At 49.4% G+C, this 27512-nt stretch overlaps 1 protein-coding gene across 1 annotated transcript in view; it reads left to right on the top strand.

Annotated features, from left to right (window-relative positions):
* The window catches only part of HUNK (hormonally up-regulated Neu-associated kinase), a 107177-nt gene extending 99887 nt beyond the window's left edge, over window positions 1-7290 (top strand). The window contains exons 10-11 of the mRNA XM_076000491.1: window positions 794-974; window positions 4049-7290. Coding sequence (XP_075856606.1) covers window positions 794-974; window positions 4049-4710 — 843 coding nt within the window. The 3' untranslated portion in view covers window positions 4711-7290. The remainder of the gene's footprint in view (window positions 1-793; window positions 975-4048) is intronic.
* The last annotated feature ends 20222 nt before the right edge of the window (window positions 7291-27512 follow it).

Below are 27512 nucleotides of genomic sequence, written 5' to 3'. Positions count from 1 at the left end.
CATTTGCGCAATAGAAGCCCTACCCCGAATATAAGTCCTAGTGATGGGCGTGGCTACGCAGCGTATCTGCACTACCCATGCATTTCATCAAGGAGCGGTAAGAAGATGAGCAGCCCTTCTCATCTGCCCCATGAGAGCTCTGTTGCTCGACACGAGAGATTGGGGCCAAAGGTTCTAAAGGAAATAGAGTCGAAAGAAATTCAGGATGGAATTCAGGGTTTGGAGAGTTATGATGATGTTCCAGAAGAAGACGACTTAACTGTATTTGAATAAATGTAGATGGTTGTACCTTACTTAAATAACACGTCCCCTGAAAACAAGCACTAGGGTGTCTTCTTGAGGAAAAATAAATATAGGGCCCTGTCTTATTTTGGGGGAAACACGGTATCCCGTGTTAAGGCGGAAGCACTTGGGCTTCAAGTCGCCTTTGCAGAGCCGCTACTGTGGGCCCAGTCTCTGGGCACCACTGTAGATGCAGACGGCAGATGCAGAAGGCCTGATCTGTTTTACCTTAGTGTGTTCAGCTTGTTACAGGAGAATAGACCTCCTGGAGGTGGCCTTGCCCTTGCGGGAGCACCCCGAAACAGCGCGGTGCGGGGAGCTAGAGACCGCCGACGTCCACTTGTCGCCGGGCGGAGGGAGGTGGCTGGGACTTCACCGGGCCCCGGCTGTCCCCTCGCTGGACACAGCTGGGAGCGTCGAGAGTCGAAAGGCTGGCATTTCTCCAATCCACGTGGGCGATGGGTGTTCTCGCGTGTGTGTCTGAGCGTGTACGTTTGTTTCTGATTTGAAGGATAAAAAGCCCAAAGAACAAGAAAAAAGAGGAGACTTTCTTCACCGACCGTTCTCCAAGAAGCTGGACAGGAACCTGCCCTCACACAAGCAGCCCCCGTCCTCGCTCATCACGCAGCTTCAGAACACCAGAGCGCTGCTGAAGGACCGCAAGGCCTCCAAGCCCGCCTTCCCTGACAAAGGTGGGTCGGCCCACGTGATTCTTGGGCCCACGGGAAGTGGAGTTACAGGCCTCAGGTAGCCTAAGAACAGTTGGGGGCCACCTGTGCAGGAAGGAGATGAGAGCGCAGAGATGGGGTGCACGAGATTATGGAAACAAAGATTGGGGTGCATGATGGTGCACTACTGCAGGAGCAGAGATTGGGGTACATGTTATTGTGGGAGCAGATATCGGGGTGTATGGTACTGTGGGAGCAGAGAGTGGGGTGCATGTTACTGAGGGAGCAGATATTGGGGTATATGATACTGTGGGAGCAGAGGTTGGGGTACACATTACTGGAAGAGCAGATATCGAGGTGTATGGTACTGTGGGAGCAGAAATTGGGGTACATGTTACTGGAAGAGCAGATATCAGGGTATATAGTACTGTGGGAGCAGAGATTGGGGTACACGTTACTGGGGAGCAGATATCAGGGTGTATGATACTGTAGGAGCAGAGATTGGGTTACACGTTACTGGAAGAGCAGATATCAGGGTGTATGGTACTGTAGGAGCAGAGATTGGGGTACACGTTACTGGAAGAGCAGATATCAGGGTGTATGGTACTGTACGAGCAGAGATTGGGGTACACGTTACTGGAAGAGCAGATATCAGGGTGTATGGTACTGTAGGAGCAGAGATTGGGGTACACGTTACTGGAAGAGCAGATATCAGGGTGTATGGTACTGTAGGAGCAGAGATTGGGTTACACATTACTGGAAGAGCAGATATCAGGGTGTATGGTACTGTGGGAGCAGAGGTTGGGGTACACATTACTGGGGAGCAGATATTGGGATGTATGGTACTGTGGGAGCAGAGGTTGGGGTACATGTTACCAGGAGATCAGATGTTGGGGTGTATGGTACTGTGGGAGCAGAGGTTGGGGTACATGTTACCAGGAGATCAGATGTTGGGGTGTATGGTACTGTGGGAGCAGAGGTTGGGGTACATGTTACCAGGAGATCAGATGTTGGGGTGTATGGTACTGTGGGAGCAGAGGTTGGGGTACATGTTACCAGGAGATCAGATGTTGGGGTGTCTGGTACTGTGGGAGCAGAAATTGGGGTATGTTACTGCGGTAGTAGGTATCGGGGTGTATGGTACTGTGGGAGCAGAGGTTGGGGAACATGGGATTGTGGGGACAGAGGTGAGCATGTGAGGTGTCCCAGGAGTGGAGTTCGGGTTTCCCTGTGGTGGCATCTGGTCGCTTCCCCAGAAAGAGTCCCCGTGAGGCACCGGGGAGGGTGCTCGGAACTGAGCGCCAACCCCAGCTCCACTCACTGCCTGTGGAGGCCCAGGTTCCTGGCTGCTGACGGTCTTCACTGGGTCCCCGACTTGTCGTGGCTCTGCCCGTGGGAGCTACTGGCTGCTCTTTGGGCTGATTCAGCAGAACCCAGCACATCGCAGACGACTGACAAATGTGCCTCCCTCCTCTGGGACGGTGGCGGGGCTCACTGGGTGAGGCTCAGCACGCAGGGTAGACACGCCGGGAGAGGGGAAGCGGGAGCCGGGAGTGTCCTGAGGCAGAGCCGTGAGGTAGAGGAGAGGTTCTTCTTGCTGACGGGGATGGACAAGATCACAGACTTCGGTCCCTTTGTCGTAAATGTGAAGACACTCAGGTTCGGACAGGGCCGTGGCTGTCCACGATTAGCCGGGCCGTTAGTCCCTGAGCGGGACTCGAACCCACCTCCCACGCTGCCCCCGACGGAAGCTGCTGTCCCCGCACTGCCCGCAGCAGCCTCGGAGCAGGGCCCACAGCGGACCTGGGAGGGGAGGCGGGGCTCACGGCCAGCTGGAGATGTCGGGCGTGGATGAAGTTCTGCTCCTTTCTGCCGGTGGATCTCAGGCATCTGTCCCGGCCTGTTCTATTTTGGTGTCTCTGTCCCTATTTACGTGAGGCGACGCGGATTCCCAGTGGCCTCTGGTGCTCCTGACATCACTCCCAGCGGGCAGCAGCTTGCTCCTGCCTCTGGGCCTCGCCAGGGCCTATAAAACGTTACGGGGGAAGGAAGAAGCGAACACAGAGCTTACTCTGCACGAACTTGGCTTTATGCCTCTCGGCTCCAAATCTGTAGGGGGTTTCCCTTTCTCTTCTGACACAGTTTGCAAACTGGATTCTAGTCTGTGCCAGCTTGAGACGGGAACCGTGGGGATTGGCCGGCTGCCCTAACTGTATGGATGGAGCGCATTCTGCCCTGCTCAGAATTGGAGGAGGCTCTGCGGAGATCAGAAATCGTGCGGAGCCATAAAAGGGAAGGGGATCCTGACACGTGCCCATCCCCGTGTGGATGAGCCCGGAGGACGTTATGCTAAGGGAATCGCACCAGCCGCAACAGGCGGACACTATGTGATTCCACTTACACGGGGCCCTGGAGCCGTCGGGTTCACGGAGACAGACGGTCGAGGGGAGCTTGGCAGGGAGTTCGGGGAGTGGGGAACGGGGGCGTCATTGTTTAATGGGCAGAGGCTGTTAGATTTGCAAGAGGAAAAGAGTTTTGGAGACTAATTCTACAGCAATGTGAACATACTTCACACGGCTGAACTGCACGCTTAAAAATGGTTAGGATGGTAGAAATTCTCTTATATGCTTTTTTTTTTTTTTTTTTTTTTAACCACCATAAACTTGTTTTAAAAAGTTGGGAAGGAAACACTCCTTCCCGTGCGGGCTGTCCAGGACCAGACTGGCAGGGGTCGAGTGTGCTTCTGAGAGTTTTATGGATGTTGTGTCGAGTGCAGGCACCTTTTTTATACCAAGACTCTTTGGCAGAGTCCAGAATTTTAAGCAGCCAAAAGGGGGACAGATGTTAAGCTGAGGTGGTGAGGCAGACAGGGATCCAGGAGGCCTCCTGTCCCCTCCTTCCTAGAAGGGCTCCGGGCATCTGTAGGGAGAGTCAGATGCTGCTGTCGGGGGAGCCGAGGCCGTTTGCTAGCTGGTTCCTCCCGGCCTCGGCGGGAACTGTCCCGGTCCAGCTGGGGGTCAGAGCAGGCAGGAGGGCGGCCGTGCGTGCCGTCTGGGTGGCCGTCTTCATGATTTTGTGTGTGCTTTCTTGTTGCGCAGATTCCTTCGGCTGCCGCAACATCTTCCGCAAAACCTCCGATTCCAATTGCGTGGCTTCTTCTTCCATGGAGTTCATCCCTGTCCCACCCCCCAGGACCCCCAGGATAGTAAAGAAGCCGGAGCCCCACCAGCAAGGGCCCGGGAGCACGGGCGTCCCAGCCAAGGAAGACCCCCTGATGCTGGACATGGTGCGCTCCTTCGAGACGGTGGACCGAGACGGCCACATAGAACTGCTGTCCCCCTCGCACCACTACCGGATCCTGAACTCCCCGGGGAGCCTGGCTCGCAGAAATTCCGGCGAGAGGACACTCTCCCCGGGGCTGCCATCTGGAAGCACGTCGCCTCTCCACACTCCCTTGCATCCCACGCTGGTCTCCTTTGCTCACGAAGATAGAAACAGCCCCCCCAAAGAGGAAGGTGTGTGCTCCCCACCTCCGGTGCCCGGTGGCGGCGGCCCCACACAGCCTCTGGGGAGCCCGAACTGCGTGAAAAGCCGAGGCAGGTTCCCCATGATGGGCGTGGGGCAGATGCTGAGGAAGCGGCACCAGAGCCTGCAGCCGCCGGCGGACAGGGCCCTGGAGGCCGGCATGCCCCCGCTGCAGCCCTCGGCCCCCGCCAGCCTGCCCTTTGACGTGGCCGATGGCCTCAAGGGCCAGTGCTGACCTGGGCCGCCACGATCCTGGGCGTCTCTAAATAGACAAGCAGTGGAGCAGCGCTGCACGCGTCTGCCAGGGCCCGAACAGTCAGAGTCCTCGAGGGGAGCACCCTTTATGGCCTCATCTCTTCCCGCCGTGCAATCCTGCCTGTAGCCGGAACCCACAGACCCAAAGCCTGCACAGCCCAGCCTTGCGTGGGGACCCTGGGACGCTGGGACCGGAGAGGAGTGTCGGCTCCTCGGGCAGCCGCTCCCAGCCGTTGGGGATCCCCCTTCCTCCCGCGTCCTGCCCGTGGCTGTCGCCCGGATCACAGACTATTACCAGACCTCTCCTCACTCTGTGCGACACAGGTGCCTCTCAGAAGGTTGTTCTCCTCCCAGCCGCCGGCCACAGTCACACGGGGACCAGCAGCGTCACAAAGCCACCCATCCAGGCCACGGTCTCCTCCACAGAGCGAATCAGCCCTTCCTTCTGTAGCAGCGAGTCCCCGCAGGCTGGCAGCAGCTGGCGACAGGGAGTGGGGGGCACGGGGACCTCCGGGAAGACAGCGAGGAGCCTCAGGCAGAGACTGAACCAAACGGGGGACCCTGTGGAAAGGTACAGACGGAAGGAAACGCTCGCCTCCCAAGCAAGGTTTTGACCCGTGTTTTTTCTTTTATTGAAACTTACTAAACGGTTGAATGATCTTCTCCAAAGAGATTTTTCTTTATGTGATGTCGGTACGTTGCAGTAACATAATTTTTAAAAACCTGGACAGAGAGACAAGAGGTGATTCCACCGAACTCAATGTTTGTACGGGACAGTGCAGCGCGGAGAGCAGAATCGCTCACCCCGGTGATGCGTTTAGTGGCATTGGCCGGCGGGCGGGGCAGGATCCAGTTGGCCCTGTGTTCATCCCATTGTATCAACAGAGCCCCGATCCTTCCGGAAGGTGTAGAACGTAGTTGGTTCTTTAGAAAGAGGGAAAAGGTGGTTGTGGCAGGATTCACATGGCAAGAAGACGTCATTACCTCTGCGGTGCGGTTTTCAAGCTGCCCGGAAAACAAGTGCAGTTTAGAGCACAGCCAGTTTGCTGCGGGCCGTGAACAGGGCTGCCCGGTGGGAACCTGTTCAGACACAGGCCAGTTTCTTCTTGGAGGAGAGCAGTGTCCCCACACAGGGTTCAGTCCATACTGTGTTTTCACACCTTTCACCAAGGATCGAACCAAAGATTTTGTGTCTGTTCTGTCCCTGTGTGTGCGTTTTGTGGACCCCCGTGTTGTTTGACTGTGTCCAGCTGGAGCCTGGTGGTGGCTGTCCCCACATGGGGCTTGGCCCTGGCATTTGGCAGGGAGCACTTGGTCACGGACAGAGTCGGAAGAAGAATCCAGAGCATAGGTTGGACAGTGGTTGGTTTAGGAGACTGGAATCTTCAACTTTTGACTAGTGCAGATGGGACTGGAGACCGCCACTGTGGTCCCCCTGGGGCTGTCATCTCATCCATTGGTTCCAAGACGGGCCTAGGCCCTTGGGAATTGCAGAGCCAGCCCTCATTTCCCTGACAACCAGCCCTTGCCAGAGGGCAGGGAGGTGGTCATTTTCTTACTCACCAGTGGTGACTTCCTTTGGCCCCTCCGGTCTCTGACTGAGCCAGAAGAGACCGCTGTTTGGCTGACCGCAGAAACCCCTTCGATGCCCCGGTCTTGGCTGACGTTGGCAAGACCTGGAGCTGCTTCCTCCCTCCCAAGGGGACGACCCCAGCTCCAGGGCGCGTTAGGAGGAGGTCAGACTCCTGGGTGTTGGCGTTTTTTCCTGCGTATAGCTGCAGACCGGTTCCAGAACTCGACATTGAAAACGGAGGTTTTTTAAGACTGAGAAGAAATCTTCTAAGACTGACCCTCTCTCCATCTGATGTGAAGAGTTTGATTTTTGGCTAGGGAAGGAAACTTTCCTAAAGGTGACCTCCAGCCGCATCTGTCCCACTCTGCAAGTTCACGGGGTGTGCACCTGTGGGTTGGGAACTTTCTGGAGCCCCTGATGTCTGCTTCTTGCATTGTGCTTTTCTCAAGGACAGGAGCGTTTCCGCGTGGCTGTTAGCCCTTGGGGAGTGTGTTTCCCATTCCTCGCGTGCTTCAGGAACAGCTGCAGATACCGTGCCACTAACTGACCGCGTCGCCGTCGGCGACTTGGACTCAGAACTCAGGTTTATTCTGAACACAGTGAGGGGCGAGGGGGGGTGAGGCAGGGGAGGAAAACTGTATTTTTTGTGTGTGTGAGCACCTGACAAATCTATGAAACCAAGTGAAAGGAAAAATGTTAAATTCTTTTATTATTTTATTATATTTATATGGAAAACTTGACTGTCCCTTTGGTAAGTACAAGGTGTATTGTCTGTCTGACCCATGGCTGTCCTCCTTAGTCTGTGCCTGTGATTCCGGTCGGCCTGTAGTTACTGACGGGAAGGACTGAACTGCCATCGTGTGACGTCCAGGAGGAAAAGTCCATTGTAATTGTATGATTTGGTCATAAGTAAGGACTGTGTTTGTGTCACCACCATTAAATATATGTACTTTTCTATTGACTGTGAAATACACTTTTCGCTCACTATGGCTGCTTCTTTATTTGCGGATAAATCTTAAACCATCGAGTGCGTTGCAAAGAGAAATACAGGTACCACATTTTACGGAAAGTTCTTGGGCCAGCAACTGACTGGATACAAGTGGGAATTGAGTTGTGGGGCATTTGGGGGCATTTTCTGCTGCAGTTTCCCTGCCTCACTGTACCTGCAACAGGTGTGCCTGCAAAGTCTATCCCACTGACCTGCTGCAAATGGCAGTTCAAGGTGAACCAGCATTTTTCATTTTGGGGGCGCTCAGTATCTCCCACGGAGACTCTGAAAATGGGACATGAAGAATGATGTCAGTGAAGGTCATTCTTCTTGTTTTAGGCCTTGGTCAGGGACAGGGGAAGAGGGACGATGGGATGGATTGGGGAGGTGTCTAGATTACCTGTTTTGGATTGTCCCAGTTACCACTTTATTCATAACTGTGCACAAAACATTTTTCACATATATCACCTTGCTTAAACCTTTGTGTCCTCCTGTACAGTGCGAGGACAAAGGCCCAGAGGGTCACATGGCCAGGAAGTGGGGAGGGTCACTGTTCCCACTGCACAAAGTTCTGTCTGAAGTTCTGGGGGAAAAGAACAAGTATCCAGTTTTGATGACAATGTCGTTGTGTAGTAACCACAACATTTTAGAACAGAAAGGGACCTGAGATTCCCTGGTTCAACCCCAGCCTTTTTGAAGAAGGGAAAAACTAAGGCCTTAAATTGTTTAAGGACATGCCAGAGTCCCCAAATGAGCTGTCACCAGAGCAGGTCTAGAGCACAGGGCTCCTCACTCAGAGAACATAGAGAAATCAGAGTGGGGCTGTGGGGTCACAGGGGAGAGAGAGTCAACAGTGGATCAGGCTGTTGTTACGACAGGTATTTGTGAGGTTCCTACAAGGCCCAGGTCTTGCATTTTTAAATCATTTTCAAAATCATGCCGCTTCTTGAGATACTGAGCATCAAGCTCTTTCTGCTATCCAATCTCCAAGCTGGAAAGAGACAACTTTCCTTGGGGGTGTCTCTGTCTTTCTCAATAGATTTCCTAAGTAAGCTGCAACCCCTGGACAGCCTGGTTATCCCGGTTAAAAGGCTCTTGGGTCTTACTAGATTAAATCAATAAAACATTTTTCTGCAGAGCCGTATCACAAAGCGAGACAAATCCGGAAAGAATGCAAAACTGATATATTTTTAGGGGGGTCCGGAGGCCTCTTGGTTATTGCGTTTGTTTTCTTTGTAGGATCCTCTGTGCGCTACAGGCATAGTAAGAATAATTCAGAGCAGTACTGGGAGCTGGTTCAATTTCATGTCATCACTTTTCAATGAAAGGAGCGTATTTCCTGAGTAGTAAATGAGTGTATTATTTGTGGCAGCTTTTCTGTCAAGGGAGCTTTTCAGACATCTGGTTCCAAAGACAAATGGGGTACATATTTGTACTTCTCCTCTGTGGACATGTTTTCACAACACACAGTTACCTCTAAGACTTGATGTCTGTATGCGCTAAGGGTCTGGGGGAGGGGGCTTTGGGGGAGAGGGCGAGGAACGTGTCAGGCTCTGCCATCCCATTCCGAAGGTATTCACATCTGAGCTGGTGTTCAGATAATGAGGCATTTGGAGGGACCAATTCTGGCAGCGTAGAATAGCTTGATGTGTAGCGGACCCGAGGATCAATTGAGGCTGAGTGGTTTAAAACTTAAAGGTGGCGCATTGCAGAGAGGATAATGCCAGAAAAGTGTGTTATTTATTTACAGGTGAAAAAATAAATGGCTCTGCCTTAAGGACTTGAGCTACTTGTGTTTCCTCCTCGGAAGATGGACCTTAAGCTATTTTGAAGGCAAAGGCTTTGGCTTATGTTTAAACTCTATATTATAACAAAAATGTGTTCTTTCTAGGCCTCTTACGCAGCCAGCTGGAAGAGGGCAAATTGCAAGCCTGTGTTGGGAACAAGGCTTCTTGTCCAAACTGGGGCAGCGAATTCATGGCAGGTCTGATATTAGAATTCCACCCTCAACCCCTCCGCCGGTGTTCAGTGCTCGCCTCTTCTGGCAACCAGTGTGTTAGATAGATGAGGCCTTCTATGGTAACAAATTAAACCCCAAACCTCTGTGACTTGCCCAGTAAAGGTGAATATCATACATCAATTTTTGTGAAGCTCGGCTGACTCCAAAGCAGTTATTTTCCATGTGGTGACTTAGGGATCCAGGACTGCATCCAGCTCATGGCTCCATCCATTCAAAATGAAACTTCTTTGGCTGTTACAGCAGAGGAAGGGTGAGCTGGGGATTTTTCTGCCAGCCGGTAGGTGCTCTGCAAGGAGGCTCTTCACGCCTCACAGCCTATTGGCTGGAGCTGGTCGTGTGGCCTTGCCGGTGAGCAAGAGGCTGGGAAATGTGGGGTCGAGAACATGGCTCTTTGGGGTGCAGCTGATGTTTCTGCCACCTTAGGGAAGGTACAGATGCCTGCCATTTAAAGGTCCCCCTAAAATTGTACTGCGTTTTCCCCATTGTTACACATTTATAGCACCTCTTAGTGGGTAAGGGTTACTTTTTGTAAATAAAAGGATTAGCATTGGTAAATAGTAATATTTCATGTAATTTAAGAGGAGTATTTTAGGCTGAATTGTTTCTACCCGAAATTCATATGCTAGAGCCCTAACTCCCAGTACCTCAGAATTTTTCTGCATGTATTTGGAAAAAGGGTTTTTAATGAGGTAAGTTAAAATGAGGCCATCAGGGTGGACCCTAATCCAATCTGACTAGTGCCCTTATAAAAAGGTGGGTGAGATTTAGACACACAAGGGGACAGGAGACAGAGGAAGGACCATGTAAGGACACAGAGAAGGTGGCCGGCTGCCAGCCAAGGAGAGAAGCCTCAGGAGGAACCAAACCTACCAAGACCATGATCTTGAACTTCCAGCCTCCAGAACTGTGAGAAAATAAATGTCTGCTGTTGAAGCCACCCAGCCTTGGTATTTTATTATGGCAGCCCATGCAGACTAGCATAGGGGGAAGGCCAAATAGGAACATTTACACATTCTCTGCATCTTACTGGTTTTGCCCCATGTGCTAAATTCCATTCACCCTTCCCTGACTAAAGTACTCCCTTTTGAAGTTTCCGATCCACCTCTTCTAAGTGTTCCCTGTGTGCTAAGCTCAGTGTGCCAGTTATTTTCACGTTCATTTCTCCCTTTAATCTGGAGGTCTGCACACTTCTTCTGTCCAGGACCAGATAATAAACATTTTAGGTTCAGTAGATTGTCATGCAGTCTGTTGTGTATTCTTCTCTGTTTGTTAGTTTAGTTTTTTGTTTGTTTCACAACTATTTAGAAATGTGAAAACCTTTCTTCCTGGGAGACTTAGGAAAACAGGCCACTGCGGATTTTGGCCCCCAGGCCATAGCTTGCTGGCTCCTGATTTAAGAACCCTGGGAAGTGTCATGTTTTCTCTATTTTACAGATAGATGTAGCGGGCTTGCCTGGTCCACACAACCAGGACTTCTGCAGTCACACACTACGAATGCTCATTTTGGGAACTCACCACTAGAAAAGAGTAATGCACTCCTTTTGTGGCATCTGAGCCAAGAGGTTGTCACAAGGGCTTGTCGATAACAGTAATGAACTGATTAAGAGTTTGGCAAAATGATTTAACCTAAGAGAACTTGGAGATGGGGAGAGACTCTGGATTTTGTCTTTGCCGGGGCTACTTTGCCATCCATAAGCCAGAGGATACTCGAAGAGAGCCATCCCGGTCTCACGTCTGCTCTGCCCTTTGGTCCCCACCCTCAGATTCATCCTCACCTTCCATCGTTGCAGAACACAGCATGGCCCAAGTCCCCAACTTGTTTTCCATTCAAGCTGTTTCCCTTCTGTGTGAATGGGCTCTCAAAAGTGGAACCTTGCTTGCTTATCAGAAGGGAGCACTTGCTCAAGTCTTAGAAGTCTAAATCAAGAGCAGATGTGGAGCTGAATGGTGCTCACGGACGAATCATTGCCGTTACTCACAGCTGCGTGACGTCGGACCATGGGTTGGACAAGTGTCCCTGCCACTGAAAGATGAATCATGTCATCTGAGTCAGAGAATCGCAAAGAGCCATTCAGAGTCCTTGCCACCCACGGTCCTGTCAATTACTTGAGCCATTCTCACTTTCAGTGCATTCAGGCCAAGTCAGAGAATCACAAGGACAGTGGAGGTCACCCAGCCCTGGGCTCGGATCCCCAGGACTTTGAAGGAGACACCAAGAAACATACGTATTCTCAGGATGAACACGATGCGACTTCTTGAAGCATAGTATTTATAACTCACTGCTACTTTAAAAACAAAATACTTTTACTTAAAATAAATATGTATCACAGATACAAAATCAGTGTGAATTTTATGAGTATGACCCCCACTGTCCTCTCTGCTTTGGGACATTTCAAGGAATCATCTCAAGAAGTAGAGGCCAGGTTCAACCTTCCCCATTCACAGCTGATGCATTTGAGGTTAGAATGGAGAAGTGATGTTTTGAAGAACTCACAGCTTGTCAGGGGCAACATCTGCCTCCAAGCTCAGTTCTCCTTCCACTAACCGAGACAAAGAACCCAGAATTAAAAGAAGGCCTGGGCATGCTTTGGAGAGTCATGATGTCTGGAGTCTACTCAGTCCATTTTGCTAAATTTTGGGCCACAGAGTGGGTAGACATGGTGCTGGCCATAATAGAAAGAAGGAAATTGATCTGAAGGGAGTGTTTAAAGGAAGAGAGTTCCCAAGCATGGTTTGTCATGCCCTGCCCTCAGTAGTCACAGGTATGTATGCTGCAGCACTGGGTCCTGAGTGCATTGTATGATAATCTCTACTTTACATGACTGTGTTTCCCAGGGCTCTGGGATGCTATCTCACTCATCTTTGTATTTACACACAGTGATCCAAATACATGGATGGGTGGATGGATAGATGGCTGGGTAGATGATGAATGGATAAATGGCCTGGGTGGGCAGATGAGTGGGTGGTGGTTGGATGGATAATGGATGGGTTGATATGATGAATGAATAGGTGAATGGATGCATGGATGGATGGATGGATGGATGGATGGATGGATGGATGGATGGATGGTGGATCCGTTGATATGATGAGTGAATGGGTAGATGGGTGGGTGGATGGATGAATGAATGGATGGGTGGGTAGGTGGATGGATGGTGGATCCGTTGACATGACGAGTGAATGGGTGGATGGGTGGATGGATGGATGGACTGATGAATGAATCGAATTGAGAATAAATGCTAAGAGGAGTTAAATGACTGAGATTAGTGGATTCCTGGGGAAACAGTTAAGGGAAAGGAAAATACTTCCCTAATCCAGGGTGTAAACTCCCAAATATGTGATTAAAAAAATAGAGGGCTTAAACAATAAATAAGGCTCTATCTAACTTTGGATATAGACTTCCTTTACAGCACTGCTTCCTCCTATCATAGGGCCATTCATCACCCTGGGAGCAAGGAAGCACAGGGCCTCAGTTGTGTGGTGAAACCATTGTCCCTGTCATCAGATGCATGTGTCCATTTGGTTGTTTTCCTCTGGTGACCTTATAGGGACTTGGCAAGGAGAGGAGACAACTATCAGATAAACTGAGACAGGTACCTTGCAACTCCCTCTACCTGGGGAGCTGTTTATGAGGCCCAGACTTGTCGGCAAAGTCTGAGTAAATACTGACTCTGTAGTACTGTTAGCCTCACTCTCCTGTCTTGTCAGCCCAAGCTTCTACCGTGTTGTGCACAAACCATCTACAAACCACAATCAGTTAGATGAAGCAGTTTCACAAGGAGATATGCAACTAATCAAGAGGCATTCACACAACTGCCTCACCCCAGCTGACACGGCTGCTTCCCCGCTGTTACAGGCTTAACTATGTCCCCTAAAATTCATGTTGCAGCCCTAATCTCCAGTACTTCAGAATGTGACTGCAATTGGAGATAGGGCCTTTAAAGGGGTGATTAAGTTAAAATGAGGCCGTTAGGGTGGGCCCTAACCCAGTCTGACTGGTGTCCTTGTGAAAAGAGGAAATCGAGACACACCAGGGATTTGTGCACGCAGAGGAAAGACCATGTGAGGACACAGTGAGAAGGCAGCCATCGGCCAGCCCAGGAGAGAGGCCTCGGGAGAAACTAAATCTGCCAACACCTTAATCTTGAACTTCTAGTCTCCAGAACTGTAGGAAAATAAAATTTCTGTGTAAGCCACTCAGTCTGTGATATTTTGTTATGGCAGCCCTAGCAAACTGATACTCCCATAACCACCGGCTGCGGAAATGATGGAAACCATCTGTGGAGAACAAACAGGCTGTTTATTCAGAGCTTGACATAGCAAGGGAGTCAGCCACCATCACTGCACTTGGCTGAGAGCCAAGGGCAGGCAGAGGGGTGGGGAAAAGGGGAGACTTCGGGTGTGCTCTGATTGGAGGGTGTTGGCGTGGGGACCTGGGGGTGGCCTAACTAGAAGTAGGACATCGTTTGTGATGGGTTTGGGGAGGGAGCATGTTTGCCTTTTTCCTGGTTGGTTCTGAGTTGGAATTGAGGGCAAAACCAGGTAAGTTGGCCATTACTGACTGAGTCCCAACCGCTCTGGGCCAGTGGCTTTGGGGGTTTGGCTTTGTGGGCTGGTTACTGTGGAGGTGGAGGGCCAGAGTTCTGTTGTCATGTGTGATCTGTCCACTCTGTGTCTTCAGTATCTCACAGGAGTGGGAGGATGTCTTCTCACTCAGGTTTGTCTGGCTGTGTTAGTTTCCTAGCTAATTTTTCATAACAAATTACCACAGATTTGATGGCTTAAAACAGAAATTTATTTGCCACAATTCTAGAGACAAGAAGTTTGAAGGCAAGGTCTCAGCAGTGCCATGCTCTCTCTGAAGGTTCTAGGAGAGGATTCTTCCTTGCTTTTCCTGCTTCTGGGAGTTCCCAGCAATCCTTGGCATTCTGTGGCTGTAGAAGCATCACTCTATCCTCTGCCTTCGTGGCATTCACCCCTGTGTGTGTCATCACATGACATTCTTATAAGGACACCAGTCATTGGATTTAGGGCCTACCGTAATCAGGTATGATGTTGTCTTAACTAATTATATCTACAACTCTATAGACCCTATTTCTAAATAAGGTCACATTCTGGGGTCCCGGTGCATATGGATTTTGGAGAAGATACTGTTCAACCTACTACACTGGTTAAGGGCCATCTCCTGCTGTCAGCAAGGCTGAAGGCCTGGCCAGTCTGGACCTGACATGGGGCCCTGGGTATGATGGGGCTTCAACTCTGTGAAGTCTTGAGATGTCCAGAGTAAAGGAAGTTAGAAAGTGGCTGTTTGGGGGAAAACTTGAGGATATTTATAAAATGGAGGAGAAGAACCCATATTTGACCATGTGGGGTGATTGGTAGCCAACTGGGGGCCAAGTTGATGGCTTGGTGACCTCCTAACATAGACTTTCCCAGAGGAATCAGAGAGTCAATTGGGACAACTGGGGAGTGGGGTAGGGGCTCTTAATTGTGGGAATGCTGTGCCAAGGGCTTATAAAGTCCTGATGTGACCTGTGATCCCCCCCAAAGCACATAGATTCGTCAACATGTTATTGCCCACACGACTGTATCTCCAGAGCAGAATGTTCTCTGGAGTGTCAGGCATATTTAGCAAACTCCAGAGGAGGTCCACATTCAATCCAGAGTGGCCAAAACCAATGGCCTCATTCCCCTGGACCAGCTCCTCCTGTGCCCTCTTGCAGTGAAGGGCATCACAGCTTCCGCCTTGCCCAAGCCCCAACCCGAGCATCACCCTGGACCACACTCTGCCTTCGCTTCCTGCATCTAGTCCATTCACAAATGCCATCGGTTCTACCTCCCATCTGCTTCTTACTCCAAAGGGGAAGGGACAGTGAAGGTCACCAGCACCCACTCTGGATGAGAGGAGGAAGCCCACTCTCCTTCTCCCCTAATGTTTAGCATCATGCAGTGGAAGACACTTCAAATCAGGAACTGTCTGCAAAAAAGGTATTTGAGGTAATAGTGTTTGAGGTAATAGGCTATGGTTTGAATGTCTGTCCCCTCTAAAACTCATCTGGAAACTTAATCCCCACTGTGGCAGTCCTGGGAGGTGGAAACTTTAACAGATGGTTGGGTCATGAAGACTCCACCTTCATGAATGGATTAATTCATGGGTAAATGGGTTAATGAGTTATCACTGGAGTGGGTTAGTTATAAAAAACAAAGTTGACCATCTCTCATGAGCCCCTTTGCCATGCCCTGTGACACCTCAGGACTCAGCAGAGAGTCCCTCTCAGCACAAAGCCCCTCACAAGATGTGGCCCCTCGACCTTGGACTTCCCAGCCTCCAGAACCGTAAGAAATAAATTTCTTTCCTCTATAAATTACCTATTCTCAGGTATTTAGTCATAGCAACAGAAATGGACTAAGACATCGGGTAACTGAGAATTAAATGGTTAATATATGCAAGACAGAACAGTCTGGTCCAAAGTGCGTGCTACGGAAGCATTAGCTATCGCATGGTGGCTGTGTTGTTGTGCCACCGTATAGGACAAGGGGTCTGAGTTTTCAACCTTGATCTGCATTAAAGATCAAGGACACATTGCCTCTCTCTCCAGGGACAGATTTCTCACTGAAAAAAAAACCCAAAAACAATAGGACCAAAAAAAAAAAAAATACAACAACAAAAAAACCCCAGGGGTGAGTTCAGCCCCTTGAGTCACTGAACTCATGTTCCTCTGTTGCTGCCATTTTTCAAAATGCTTTTGTGGAATTCTGTTTTGCCTTTGGAATTCATCTCTTTCTTAAAAAACAAAAATTAACTCCTCATTTTGAAATAATTTTAGATTTACAGAAAAGTCTTAAAGATAGTACAAAGAGTTCCCAAATATCACTCGCCCAGTTTATCCCATTTTTAACATCTTACATAACCACACACATTTGTCAAAACTAAGAAGCTGACATTGGGGTGTTACTATTAACTAAACTTCAGACTTCATTTGGATGCCTCTAGTTTGTTCATTAATGTTCCAGGATCTACTCCAGGGTACCCATTGCGTTCAGCTGTCATGCCATACCCGACTTCTGGTCTGAGACAGTTGGTCAGTGTTTTGTTGTTTTCCGTGACCTTGAGAGTCTTGGGGAGAACTGGCCCCATATCCTGTTAAATGTCCCCCAGTCCTGGTTTGTCTGTTGTTTTCATCATGATTAGACTGGGGTTATGGGTTTTTGTAAAGAATGCCACAGGGGTGAAGTGCCCTTCTTATCACATCATATCAGGGAGTATATGACAGCCACACGATGTCACTTATTATATTAACCTACATCACTTGGTTAAGGTAGGGTTTGCCAGCTTTCTCCAATGTAAAGCTCCTAGTTTTCCTTTGCTCTGCTCTGGTCTTCGGAAGTAGGTTGCTAAGTCTAGCCCACCCTGAATGTGTGCGTGAGAGAGGTGGGGATTAAGTCCTACTTCCTAGAGGAGGGAGTATTTACATATATTACTTGAAATTCTTCTGTAAAAAAGATGTGTTTCATTACTCATTCTAGTGTTGGCCATTGGGAGCTCTCGGGCTGGTTCCTGTGTCCCCTTCTTCCCTCTGCCCCCCCCCCGATTTTTTTTTTTTTTTTTTTTTGAGACAGAATCTCACTCTGTCGCCTGGGCTACAGTGCAGTGCCATCATCTATCTGAGCTCATTGCAACCTCCAACTCCTGGACTCAAGCGATCCTCCTGCCTCAGCCTTGTAAGTAGCTGGGACTGCAAGTGTGTGCCACCACCCCCAGCTAATTTTTTCTATTTCTAATGGAGACCAGAGTTTCACTCTTGCTCAGGCTGGTCTCCTGAGCTCAAGCGATCCTCCTGTCTCGGCCTCCCAGAGTGCCAGGATTATAGGTGTGAGCCACTGTGCCCGGCTGTCCTGTGTCCCCTTGACAAGCTTCCTTCCCTTGGCTCTGTGAGCACTCCCGTACCGCCTGGCATCACAAGACGCTTCCAGATCATCTCGTGTTTTCCCTGCCTCAGCCCTAGAATCAGCCATTTTCCCAGGGAGCCCTAGTTTATCACATTCTTTGGGATGTCACTGATAGTGGCAAATCCAATTTCTTTGTGGGTGGATTTTAAAAAATATATTAACAATCAAACATCATTTGTAATCATATCTTGGTGAAACAGATCGGTAACAGAGCACATCAAATCACATCTTTAATCAAAAACTGTGTGACGGGAAGTCAGCAGGGAGCCAAAGCAATGTCGTGCTTGAGAAGCAAACCGAAGCCAGAGAGGCTTTAAAAAAAAAAAAGTATTTAACATTTCTCAATCACTTTAGTATTTGGGGCATAAAATAATCTGAGCAGCTCTCTGCTTTTGTGGGATGAACTGAACACGAACAATGTCACTGAAGCTAAAGAAACAAATTAGCATTCTCTTCACTTTCGAAATGGGTATTTTTTTCTAAGTCTTGGGAATCTTGAGGCCTTTTCTACTGCAAACGTTGATCCTCCGCTTCTGGATCATAATGGAAATACCATGTACCATGATCGGTTACTATTTTTTTTCAAAAATATGTGTGCTTTTTATTTTTTTCAAATCTCCCCTGAAAATATCAGAGCAAATGCCCAGGCTTTTTAGTTTCGATTCATCGTTCAAAATCCTTGGCAAGTTTTCCCTGGCGTTCCAGTTCTTTGCCATCTGAATGTGACACTCCAGCCATCGCACTCACAACCAACTGTCCAGCACACTGACCTTCTCAGCATGTCCACTGCTCTTGTGAGTGACAAGGGAGTGCCTCTGTGCTCCACGGTGGAGCCAGCTCCTTCCTTCCTCAAACCTCCCATGACAATCCATAATGACTCTTGTCTTTGCCATCTGTTCTTGGCGTTTTCTCCAAATGCTCCCTTTTAATATGTCAAATGTCTTGCCAGTCCGTTGTTTTACTTTATGCAAAATTTGAGACTCTTTGCAACTGCTACCATTTTGACTGAGGCACGAAGCCACGTGCATTTCCTTCACCCACTGGCCCAGGTCTGCCTGCAGCAAAGACGGGTTGCAACAAGTCCCTGTTAAGATCAGTCTTTAATTTCCATGAGCCTCACAGCACACCCCCTTGGGTACACAGAAATCCACTTCAGTGGATGGACACATATTCACAGTGCAGAGTTAGAAATGCCTGTCCTGTTCTTAGGAGGACTACGTGTCACTTAGCTAGGAGGTACCCCCAGAAATTCCCCGGTAAGCTCTATTCTTAGAGCCCCCATCAATGACAGTAAGCCACCCCAGTACTGCCCCTTCTGGCCTGAATCTGTTCTCTTTCCTCCCCTTCTCTTCCCAACTGATCCAAACACATTGAAAATGTTCACATCCAAACTGATCGAAATTGAAATCGCTGCCTCCATTTCTTGATACTGTTCTGTTCATCTTGCGCCACAGCATTCTGGATTCTTCTCCCACCACTTCACTGAAATGGGTCTCGGGCACCACCAGGAACTTCCTTGTGGCAAAATGTATGGACACTTCCTCCGCTGGGCTCTCCCTGTTAGTGGCACCTCCCACCCCAGTTTGTATGTTGAAGCTCTGCCCTCCCATGTGACTATATTTGGAGACAGAGTCTTTGAAGAGATAAGGAAGGTTAAGTGAGGTCATAACGGTGAGGCTGTCATTCAGTAGGACTGGTGGCTTTATAAGGGGGAGGGGAGAGAGCGCGAGAGGGAAAGACAGCAGGGACGTGGCACAGAGAAAAGACCATGTGAGGACACGGCGACAAGGCGGCCATCTGGAAGCCAAGGAGAGAGGCCTCAGGAGAAACCAGACCTGTCGATTCCTCGATCTTGGACTTCCAGCCTGCAGAACTGTGAGGAAACCAGTCTGTTGTTGAAGCCACCCAGGCTTGCACGTGTTATGGCAGCCGGAGCAGACCAGCGCCTGTCCTAGAATCCTAGAAACACTCCGCCGTCCCAGCTCTGCGCTTCTCCTCTCGGGCTCCTCTCTCCTCCAGCGTTCTGGGTGTTGCTGCCCCCACCGCCCCTCCCCAGCCGCCCCACCCCCCACGGCGTTTCAACTGCTGCCCACCAGCCAGAGTCGTGAGCATCTACGTCCCCTTGAACTTCAGATGTGGGCGTCTGGTTTCTGGCTGGAAATCTCTCAGATATCTCCTCGGTGCCTCATGGGCAACAGGTGGCAAGATAAGCTTACTCGTTTCCCCTCTGAATCTAATCTCACACCTGCATCCTCTGTCCGCACCTCCCCGAGCCTTCTCCCCCAGCGCCCACATGCGGCCAGCCTCCGGGCCTTGCTCTGTTCCCTCCCTCACTGGGGCCTCTCCCCTCAACAGCCAGTGCACAGGGCTTTGTCATCGCTGGTGGAGACTGTCGCAATAGCCGTCTGACGGTGTCCGAATCCATCCTCCCTTCCGACCCCTGGGCACTGCTCTTGCTAATACTGAACTCTGCCCACGTGACTACCCTGCTTGACACCTTTCCCTGGCTCCGTAATAACCATCGCTGCCGTCCTTACTCCTTAGCAAGAAGGCAGGGCCCCCGCCCACGATCCAAGCTCAACTCTCACCGTTTCTTGTCTGCAACTTTGTGCTGTGGCCACGCTCGGCATGCATTTTCCACGCACATCTGCAGTCTTTCTGCCAGCCCCCTTGCCCACGCTTCCTGTTTTTTTTGTAAGCCTCTGTAAGACTCCAGGAGCTTCCATTGCCACTGGGTTCCTTTATGCCTGTATTAGTTTTCTGTTGCTGCTGAAACAAGTTACCACCAACTTAATGGTTTAAAACAACACCGGTTTATTCTCTTACATTTTTGGAGGCCAGAAGTCCAAAATAAGGATTATGGAGCCAAAATCAAAGTTTTGGCAGGGCTGGTGTCTTTTGCCGTTTTCAACTTGCTGAGGCTGCCTGGATCCCGTGGCTTGTGGCCCCGTCAGAGGTATCACCCTATCTCTGTTTCCTCTAACGTACCTTCTTTTGTTGACTCTGGACCTCCTCCCTCCCTCCGTCTTCTAAAGATGCTCATGATTAGATTGGGCCTCCAGATAATTGAGGATAATCTGCCCATCACAAGATCCTTACTAATCACATCTGCAAAGTCCCTTCTGCTATGTAAGGTGACAAATTCATGGGTTCCAGGATTAGGGTCTGGGTATCTTTTGGGGGCAGTATTACTCAACACTGCTTCTTTCTGATTCTCCCATAACCGTGTGTGTGTCCTGATCATTCCACTCACTGCATTATGTTATAATTACCTATTTCTGCATCTTCTTTATCCCTTCCGACCCAACTGCATGCTCTTCAAGCATAGGAATGATATCTTTCTCATCTTGTATTCCCGGTATAGCTGTGCCTGGGATATACTATGAATAGATGTTTGGCAAATGTTTGTTGAATGATGAAACGAAGTGATCTCCTCCTGGTTTTAAGATCTGATCTTTGGCCAGACTCGTGTGCTGAGATTGCCAAAGAATTTGGCTAGTTCGGAGAGGAAAGGGCACCGTAAGCTGTTTGTTTGCAGAACCAGGGCAGGGAAGGCCGAGGGTCTTTCCTCCCCTCTGAGGGGGAGGTTTGAGGTTTGAAGATGATAGTATTCCAGATTTCTCATGTTGCTAAAGTACACAGAGTCAGCGCTTGTGATTGCACTGGACCCACCAGCCACCTTCCCTATTGTGTGTATATGGGCTGTGGATTTCCTTGACTCTGAACCAAGCCACAAACTGTGGGTTTGGGGCCACTATCCATGCCTAGCAGAGTAGGATCTGGTGCCCAGATGCCCTGACCTGGGGCCATGCGAGGCTGTGTAACCAGCTGTTTGGAAAGGTCCCCCCAGGGCCATATGCCTTCTGCTCTGTAGGTGCCCAGTGTGGCTGGCATCTTGGGGCCAGAAGGTCATCAGTTCCCATGCCCCTGCTGCCAGCTGTGGTGAGGTCACAACGGGGAGGGCTATTGTTATGAGGAGCCAGGTGGTTTTGACAAGCAGCCCACCAGGCTAGAAAATAGGAAGGCGGAGGCCTGGAGGGGCACAGATGATAAGCTTGTGTCTTTGAGGTACAAATGGAAAAACGGCCATTGCAGATTTGGGTTTGGGAAGGAGATTTTAAACATCGAACTTACCCTTCCACAGCCTGAAGTGAATTTGTCAGGAAAGCAGCTGGCTTGGCAGGTGCAGTGAAGGCCAGTTTGCTGGGCCTACAGCTTTTAAGTAGCAGACACTGGGTGTCTTAGACAATAGAAATTCATTGTCTCACTTCTGGAGGCTGGAAGTCCAAAACCAAGGTGTCACATGGTTGGTGTCTTCTGAGGACTGCAAGGGAGAATCTGTTCCAGGCGTCTCTCCAAGCTTCTGGTAGCCTTGCGTGTTCCTGGGCTTGCAGATGCCACTGTGTCACATCATCTTCCCTCTGTGCATGTCTGTCTGTCTCTGTATCCAGATTTCTGTTTTTATAAAGACACTAGTCATATTGGATTAGAGCCCACCTTAATGACTCATCTTAACCTGATTATAAATATCTTGTCTCATTCTGCTTGGGCTGTCACCATAAAAGATCATAGTCTGGATGGCTTAAATGAAAGACATCTATTTCTCAGAGTTCTGGAGGTTGGGAAGTCCAAGCTCATGGTTATGGCGTGGCTGGGTTCTGCTGAGGCTCCTCCCCTGACAGCTGCCTTCTCACTGTATCCTCACATGGTGGATAAAGAGGGAGATCTGACGACTTCTCCTTTTCTAATCGGGGCTCTAATCCTATCACAGGACCCCCACCCTCATGACCAAAGGTAACCCTAATTATCTCCCAAGGGTTCCACCTCCTAATTCCATCATCGTGGGGATTAGGGGGAACATATAAACTGGGGGGTGGGGGGGAATATAAGCATTTAGGCAATAACAGATCCCATATCCAAATAAGGTTTCATTCTGATTCCAGAAGATCTTTTTGGGAGAGGCACAACTCAACCCATGACAGCCAGCTAGCTGAGTAACGAGACTTTTCTTCGTTCAGTTTCCCAAAATGACTTATCCTCTAGAGAAAACCTTTCTCTGGACTTTGTGGAGTGGGCTCAGTTGGGGGTGGGGGGAGCATGGGAAAGGATGGAGGGGGTCTGATGAAAGACACCAGAGCCTCAACCTTGTGATGGAACTTTATAGAAAAGCCTCCCAATTGCCAGTGAAAAGGCCATTATTCTCTGGGTGGCAATGACATTCTTTCCTGTCCAGGATATAGCATCGACTGTGACCAACGCCTTTTGTTTTCTTTACCCACAGTTGCTCTGTCTGGTTTCCATCTCACCACTGATTATAATGGGGATGATAATTATAATTTTTTTCTACAAAGATTTATTTGCATCTGTAATACGCTGGGCATTGTGTAGGCTGTTGGAAATCTTAAGATAACATTTTGGTTTTGGTCCTTGAATGTCATAAAGAGAACCGCATTTCTATTTGTTCCTGGGAAAGTAGCAGGCGACTTTTTAAAAGTAAGTTTTTCCTCCTAGTTGTAATAAGATGGTTGCATTTTAGCAAAACCAAAAGAGTAGAAAAAAGGAAAAAAATGTTACCCCTAGGACCTAAAACATTTGGTGTATTCTCATAATTTTTTTCCTATGCATTTATAAATGCATTCGCTACCTCTTTATAAGGTTTGTTCATTTTTTAAACATATTTCAATCTGAAATAATTTAAACTCACAAAAATTGCAAAAGTACAGAAAATTCTCATGTACCTGCCCCCATGACTCCAGTAATAACATCTTTATAATTTTTTATTTTTTAAATTGTGGTACAATATGCATCAAATAAAATTGACCACTTTATCTATTTTTAAGCGTACAGTGCAGTGACATTAAGTATATTCATGTTGCTGTGCAATGATCACCATCATCCCTCTCCAGAACTGTTTTTATCTTCCAAAACTGAAACTCTGTACTCATGAAACAACCCTCCATTCACTCTCCCCCAAGGCCCTGGCCACCCCGTTCTACTTTCTGTCTCTATGAACTTGACTACTTTGGATACCTCTTGTAAGGGGAGTCACACAGTATTTGTCCTTTGGCGACTGGCTTGTTACATTTAACATAATGCTTTCCAGATTCATACATGCCATAGCCTATGCCACACTTTTCCTTCTTTTTAGTGGAATAATGTCCTATTGTCTGGTTATACCACATTTTGTTTCTTCATTCGTCCTCTGATGGACGAATCAAAGGTTGCTTCCACCTTTTGGTTACTGTGAATAATGCCGCTGTGAATGTGGGTGTATACCTAGGAGTGAAAGTGCTGGATCATATAGTAATTCTACGTAATGTTTTTAGGAACCACCATCGTGTTTTCCACGGCAGCTGCTCAACTGTACATTCCCACCAGCAGCGTACAGCGTTCTAACTTATCCACGTCCTCATCGACACTTATTTTCTGTTTTTTCGTAATAATAGCCATCCAAATGGTGTACCCAAGTAGTAACATTTTATGTAACTACAGTACAGTTATCGAGAATACATATATTTTGAAGTCTTTTTTTCCATCTTTTTAATTGCATATGCAATCTTTGTTGCCGCCGGCTTAATTAACTTAACAAAATACAAGTACGTAATGACAGCTTTTGGCCCTCTCACTGAAACTTCTCCAAGATACCACTTCATTTGGCAGCCTCGTACTCCTGCAAGGGGTATGTCTTCCCTGCCATGAGTGGACTCCCAGGAGCAGGGAGGAGTTCCCAAGGCGGCCTGGTGTCACTCCCTGTCCCTGGGCTACGAGCCCAGAAGATCGCTGGGTTTCCTGTGTCCGGGTGACTCCCTGAGCCTGGTGACCTGGAGTGGGAGTGTCCAGTGGCAGCACAGAGACTTCTGGTGTGTGCTTGGCATTCTGGGTCTCCTGCAGGCAGCTGGGGCAATAAGCCACCAGACTTGGAAATATGCCCTTAGGAGGCTGATAGGGAGCACTGATTTCTAGTGCACGTTCTCGAAGTTCAACAGGGAAAATGGCCATTTGGGGTTTGCTTCAAGAATGAGGTTCATGCTAACAATGGCTGATTGGAGAGCTGCTCCCGCAGTGACTGTGTTTGACCTTGACGTTCAGGACACCACGACAGCTAGACCTCAAGACCTCACCCGCTGCCCTTGGTGTCTCTGCTCACTGAAACGCCCCGCGGCTGCCCGTGGCCGCCACAACCACCCCTCTGAGTCCGTCATCACAGAGCCCTCCCGTCTGAGCTTCCTGTGGCTGCCGTAACAAAGCACCGCCAACGGGGTAGCCTAACACAACACAGGTTTATTCTCAGAAGTTGAGAATCAAGGTGTCCAAAACCAAAGCTCTTTAATGTTGGGCAAGTTACTTAATTTCCCTGTACCTCACTTGGCTCGTCTGTAAAATAGGATGATGATAACCCCTCAGGACACTCCTGGGGCTCTGTCCAGGCCTCCAGGGATCCCTTTTACCCGTCCTGTGTGTGCACCCCCCAGCCTCTGTGTGTTTTCCTCTGCCTGCTTGCACCTGCGACCATCTTCAGACGCCTGGACCTGCTTGGCCTGCAAGGGCGTAGTCCAAGGTGCCTGGGCTGACCGGTGCCCCTTGGAGATAATGCAAAGGGTGCTGCTCTTCCCATGGGGGAATAAATAGGGGTTTGCAGTATATCCACCTGCGGCTTTATAGGAAGGGTGATGGAGGGCGTGAGGACCTTTAGGTAGGGCGCCCACCCTGTCCTGGTCTGCCTGGGCCATTCCCAGTTTTAGCACTGAACGTCCCCACGATGTCTGGTCACAGAAGCAAGACCCAGGAGCCTAGAAGGCAGCCTTACCGGGCACTAGTCCTGCGTCTGGCATCAGGCCTCTCTGCTTACATGGATGACATGGGGCCCTCAATTTGGCTGCCACGGACCAGGCTGGCGCTGCTGCAGAGGAACTTGGGGGTTTCCAGGGCCCCCCATGCTTTTCTGCTGCTGGACCTCTCCTTTTGGCTGCAGACTGCAGCAAATCTACAACCAGGAGCTCGAGCGGTGGGCGTGTCCCGGGCATCACCCCCTTCATCGCAACTGAGGGGCATGTTCCCGGAGGAATTCACTTTGGCAGAGCCCAGGGCAGCTGTGAATGAAAGGCAGCTGCACAGACATCATAATCTGCAGCCAGGAACAGGCACACTGCTCTGGCACCCAGCCTGTCCCCATCCAAGTCGGCATGCCAAAGAGCTCCTGGGCGGGCACGACCGGGAATTTGAAGGCAAGGCCTGTATTTGTGGTCCTCCTTGCCGGCCACAAACCCCAGCTTGTTAGTTTCAAAGGCCCGAGGCCAAATGTACCACTACCGCAAGTTACACCAGTTTATAAAAGAAGCTCAGGATAGGCGGTTTGGCCAATATTTCTGTTTCACAGGGTCCAGATCTTTGATTTAAATGTTTTGGTGAATTTCCCTGGTGGTCACAACTCTGGTGGCCAGTGAAAGCTTACCAAAACTTCCTGCGCTAATTCTGTCCAGAAAATGGCTAGAGAATCCTTAAGGATCACAACGCTAGAATTTCCCCCTCTTCGCCATTCAGAACTATTGCAAAACTTTCCAAGGGATGTGCCAATTCGCTGGGGAAGGGTGGCCCTCCCTCATGCTGCATCCCTGACGTTCTGTAGAGCTGTCACTTTTCGAGGGGGATATAGACAGACCAAAGCATAACAAAAATGCCTTATGGCATTTCTGCAATGCAAAAGCTTCCAGTTCCTTTCTTACCTCTGTCCTAGTGGGATCAGAGGAGCTTGAGAAAGGAAGGGAATAGGAAATTCTTCCCAGTGTATGGAATCAAACTTGTCCTTCAACAAATGAAGGCTGAAGGGGACGTGTGAACATTTCATCTTGCACATTTCTGTTCTCAGTTAATGCTAAACTGTCAGAGGGAACCCAGCCTCTTAGCTGTACCTGCAAATCCCAGTTTTGTCTGGACTGGGAGGGAGGAAGCGCTAACAAGGAAGGTACCTGGGTTTCAACAGCTTATTAGTTCTTTTGTTCAGACTCAGGAGGGCCTGCTAATGAGCAGGGCTGGGTGGGGCCCTGGAGTAGAGGCGAGTCCCCGGCAGGAAGAGAAGAGAAGAGAAGAGTTGAGGCAACACAGGAACTGGGTAACTTCCTCTGCTAAATCTCAGTGCTGGTTATCGGCTCTGATTTTGCCAAATGAAATCTCCAAGTGATGGCAAAGAAAAAGCCCTGTCGTATCACAGAACTGCCTCGAGTTATGATTTCAATAAATCCTGGCTACCATATTTTTATTAAATTCCTGAAACCTGCAACTTTGGTTGGTTTAATAGTATTATTTTGGTATCATAAAAAGCCCTGCAGTCAGAGTCATTTGCGTCTGGTGGCACACCCAGCGAGGTTTGAGCTTAGGGTCTCCTTGTATGGTACAAATAGAGCCCACGTCCCTCCGCTGTTTAAAACACTCCCAAGACATCATACTGTTGTTTTCATTCCTATTTCGGGGGTTAACAGTAAGGTCGAACGACTTATATTTTTTGTCATTTGCAATTCTCCCAGAGCCTTTGGCCTATATCTATTTCCTTAACTCTCTCCTGGAATCGTTTTAGAATTATGGGGAATTAGGAAGGGAGAGTGAGGAAGAGCACAGTAGGGATGAAGGCGGCAGAAAGGAGGGCAGGGGGAGGCAGATCTTGGGCCCTCCCTCTGCACCCAATCACCTCCCTTCCCCAGGGCTAGGTTCCCTCCACCCAACTCCTAGTTTTTCCTCCAAGGCCACGTTGAATCTCTTAGGGTAAATGCCCCTTCTCCTAGAATAATTTATTTTCCCAGGATTCCTGGGAAAGTAGACATTCCATGTAGGGCAGGGGTCCTCAAACTTTTTAAACAGGGGGCCAGTTCACTGTCCCTCAGACCGTTGGAGGGCCGTTGGAGAGTGCGGCGCACATTCCACACATGCGCACTGTGGGCCCGGGAGGAGTCGGCTGCTAAGCAGGACAGGCAGTGGCGGCAGAAACACTGGGCGGGCTGGATAAATGTCCTTGGCAGGCCGCATGTGGACCGCAGGTCGCAGTTTGAGGACTCCTGATGAAGGTGATGAAGACCTGGGTCCTGACCTCTTCTCAGGTGGAACAGCCTCTGAGGACAAAGTATAGATGGCCCCAGTGTCCCTGTTTCATTTGTAAAATACTAGTAGTATAGTTTGGGATGAAGCAAGATTAATAATCAAATTCTGGCATTCTGATCTTTCCTTTTGCATGGGAATCGCTAAGGCCAATGGTTGTCTTGGGTT

The sequence above is a fragment of the Microcebus murinus genome, chromosome 1, assembly GCF_040939455.1.
Source record: "Microcebus murinus isolate Inina chromosome 1, M.murinus_Inina_mat1.0, whole genome shotgun sequence".
NCBI lineage: Eukaryota > Metazoa > Chordata > Mammalia > Primates > Cheirogaleidae > Microcebus > Microcebus murinus.
The sequence above is the reverse complement of the archived record's forward strand: the minus strand, read 5'-3'. Positions and strand labels throughout refer to the sequence as shown.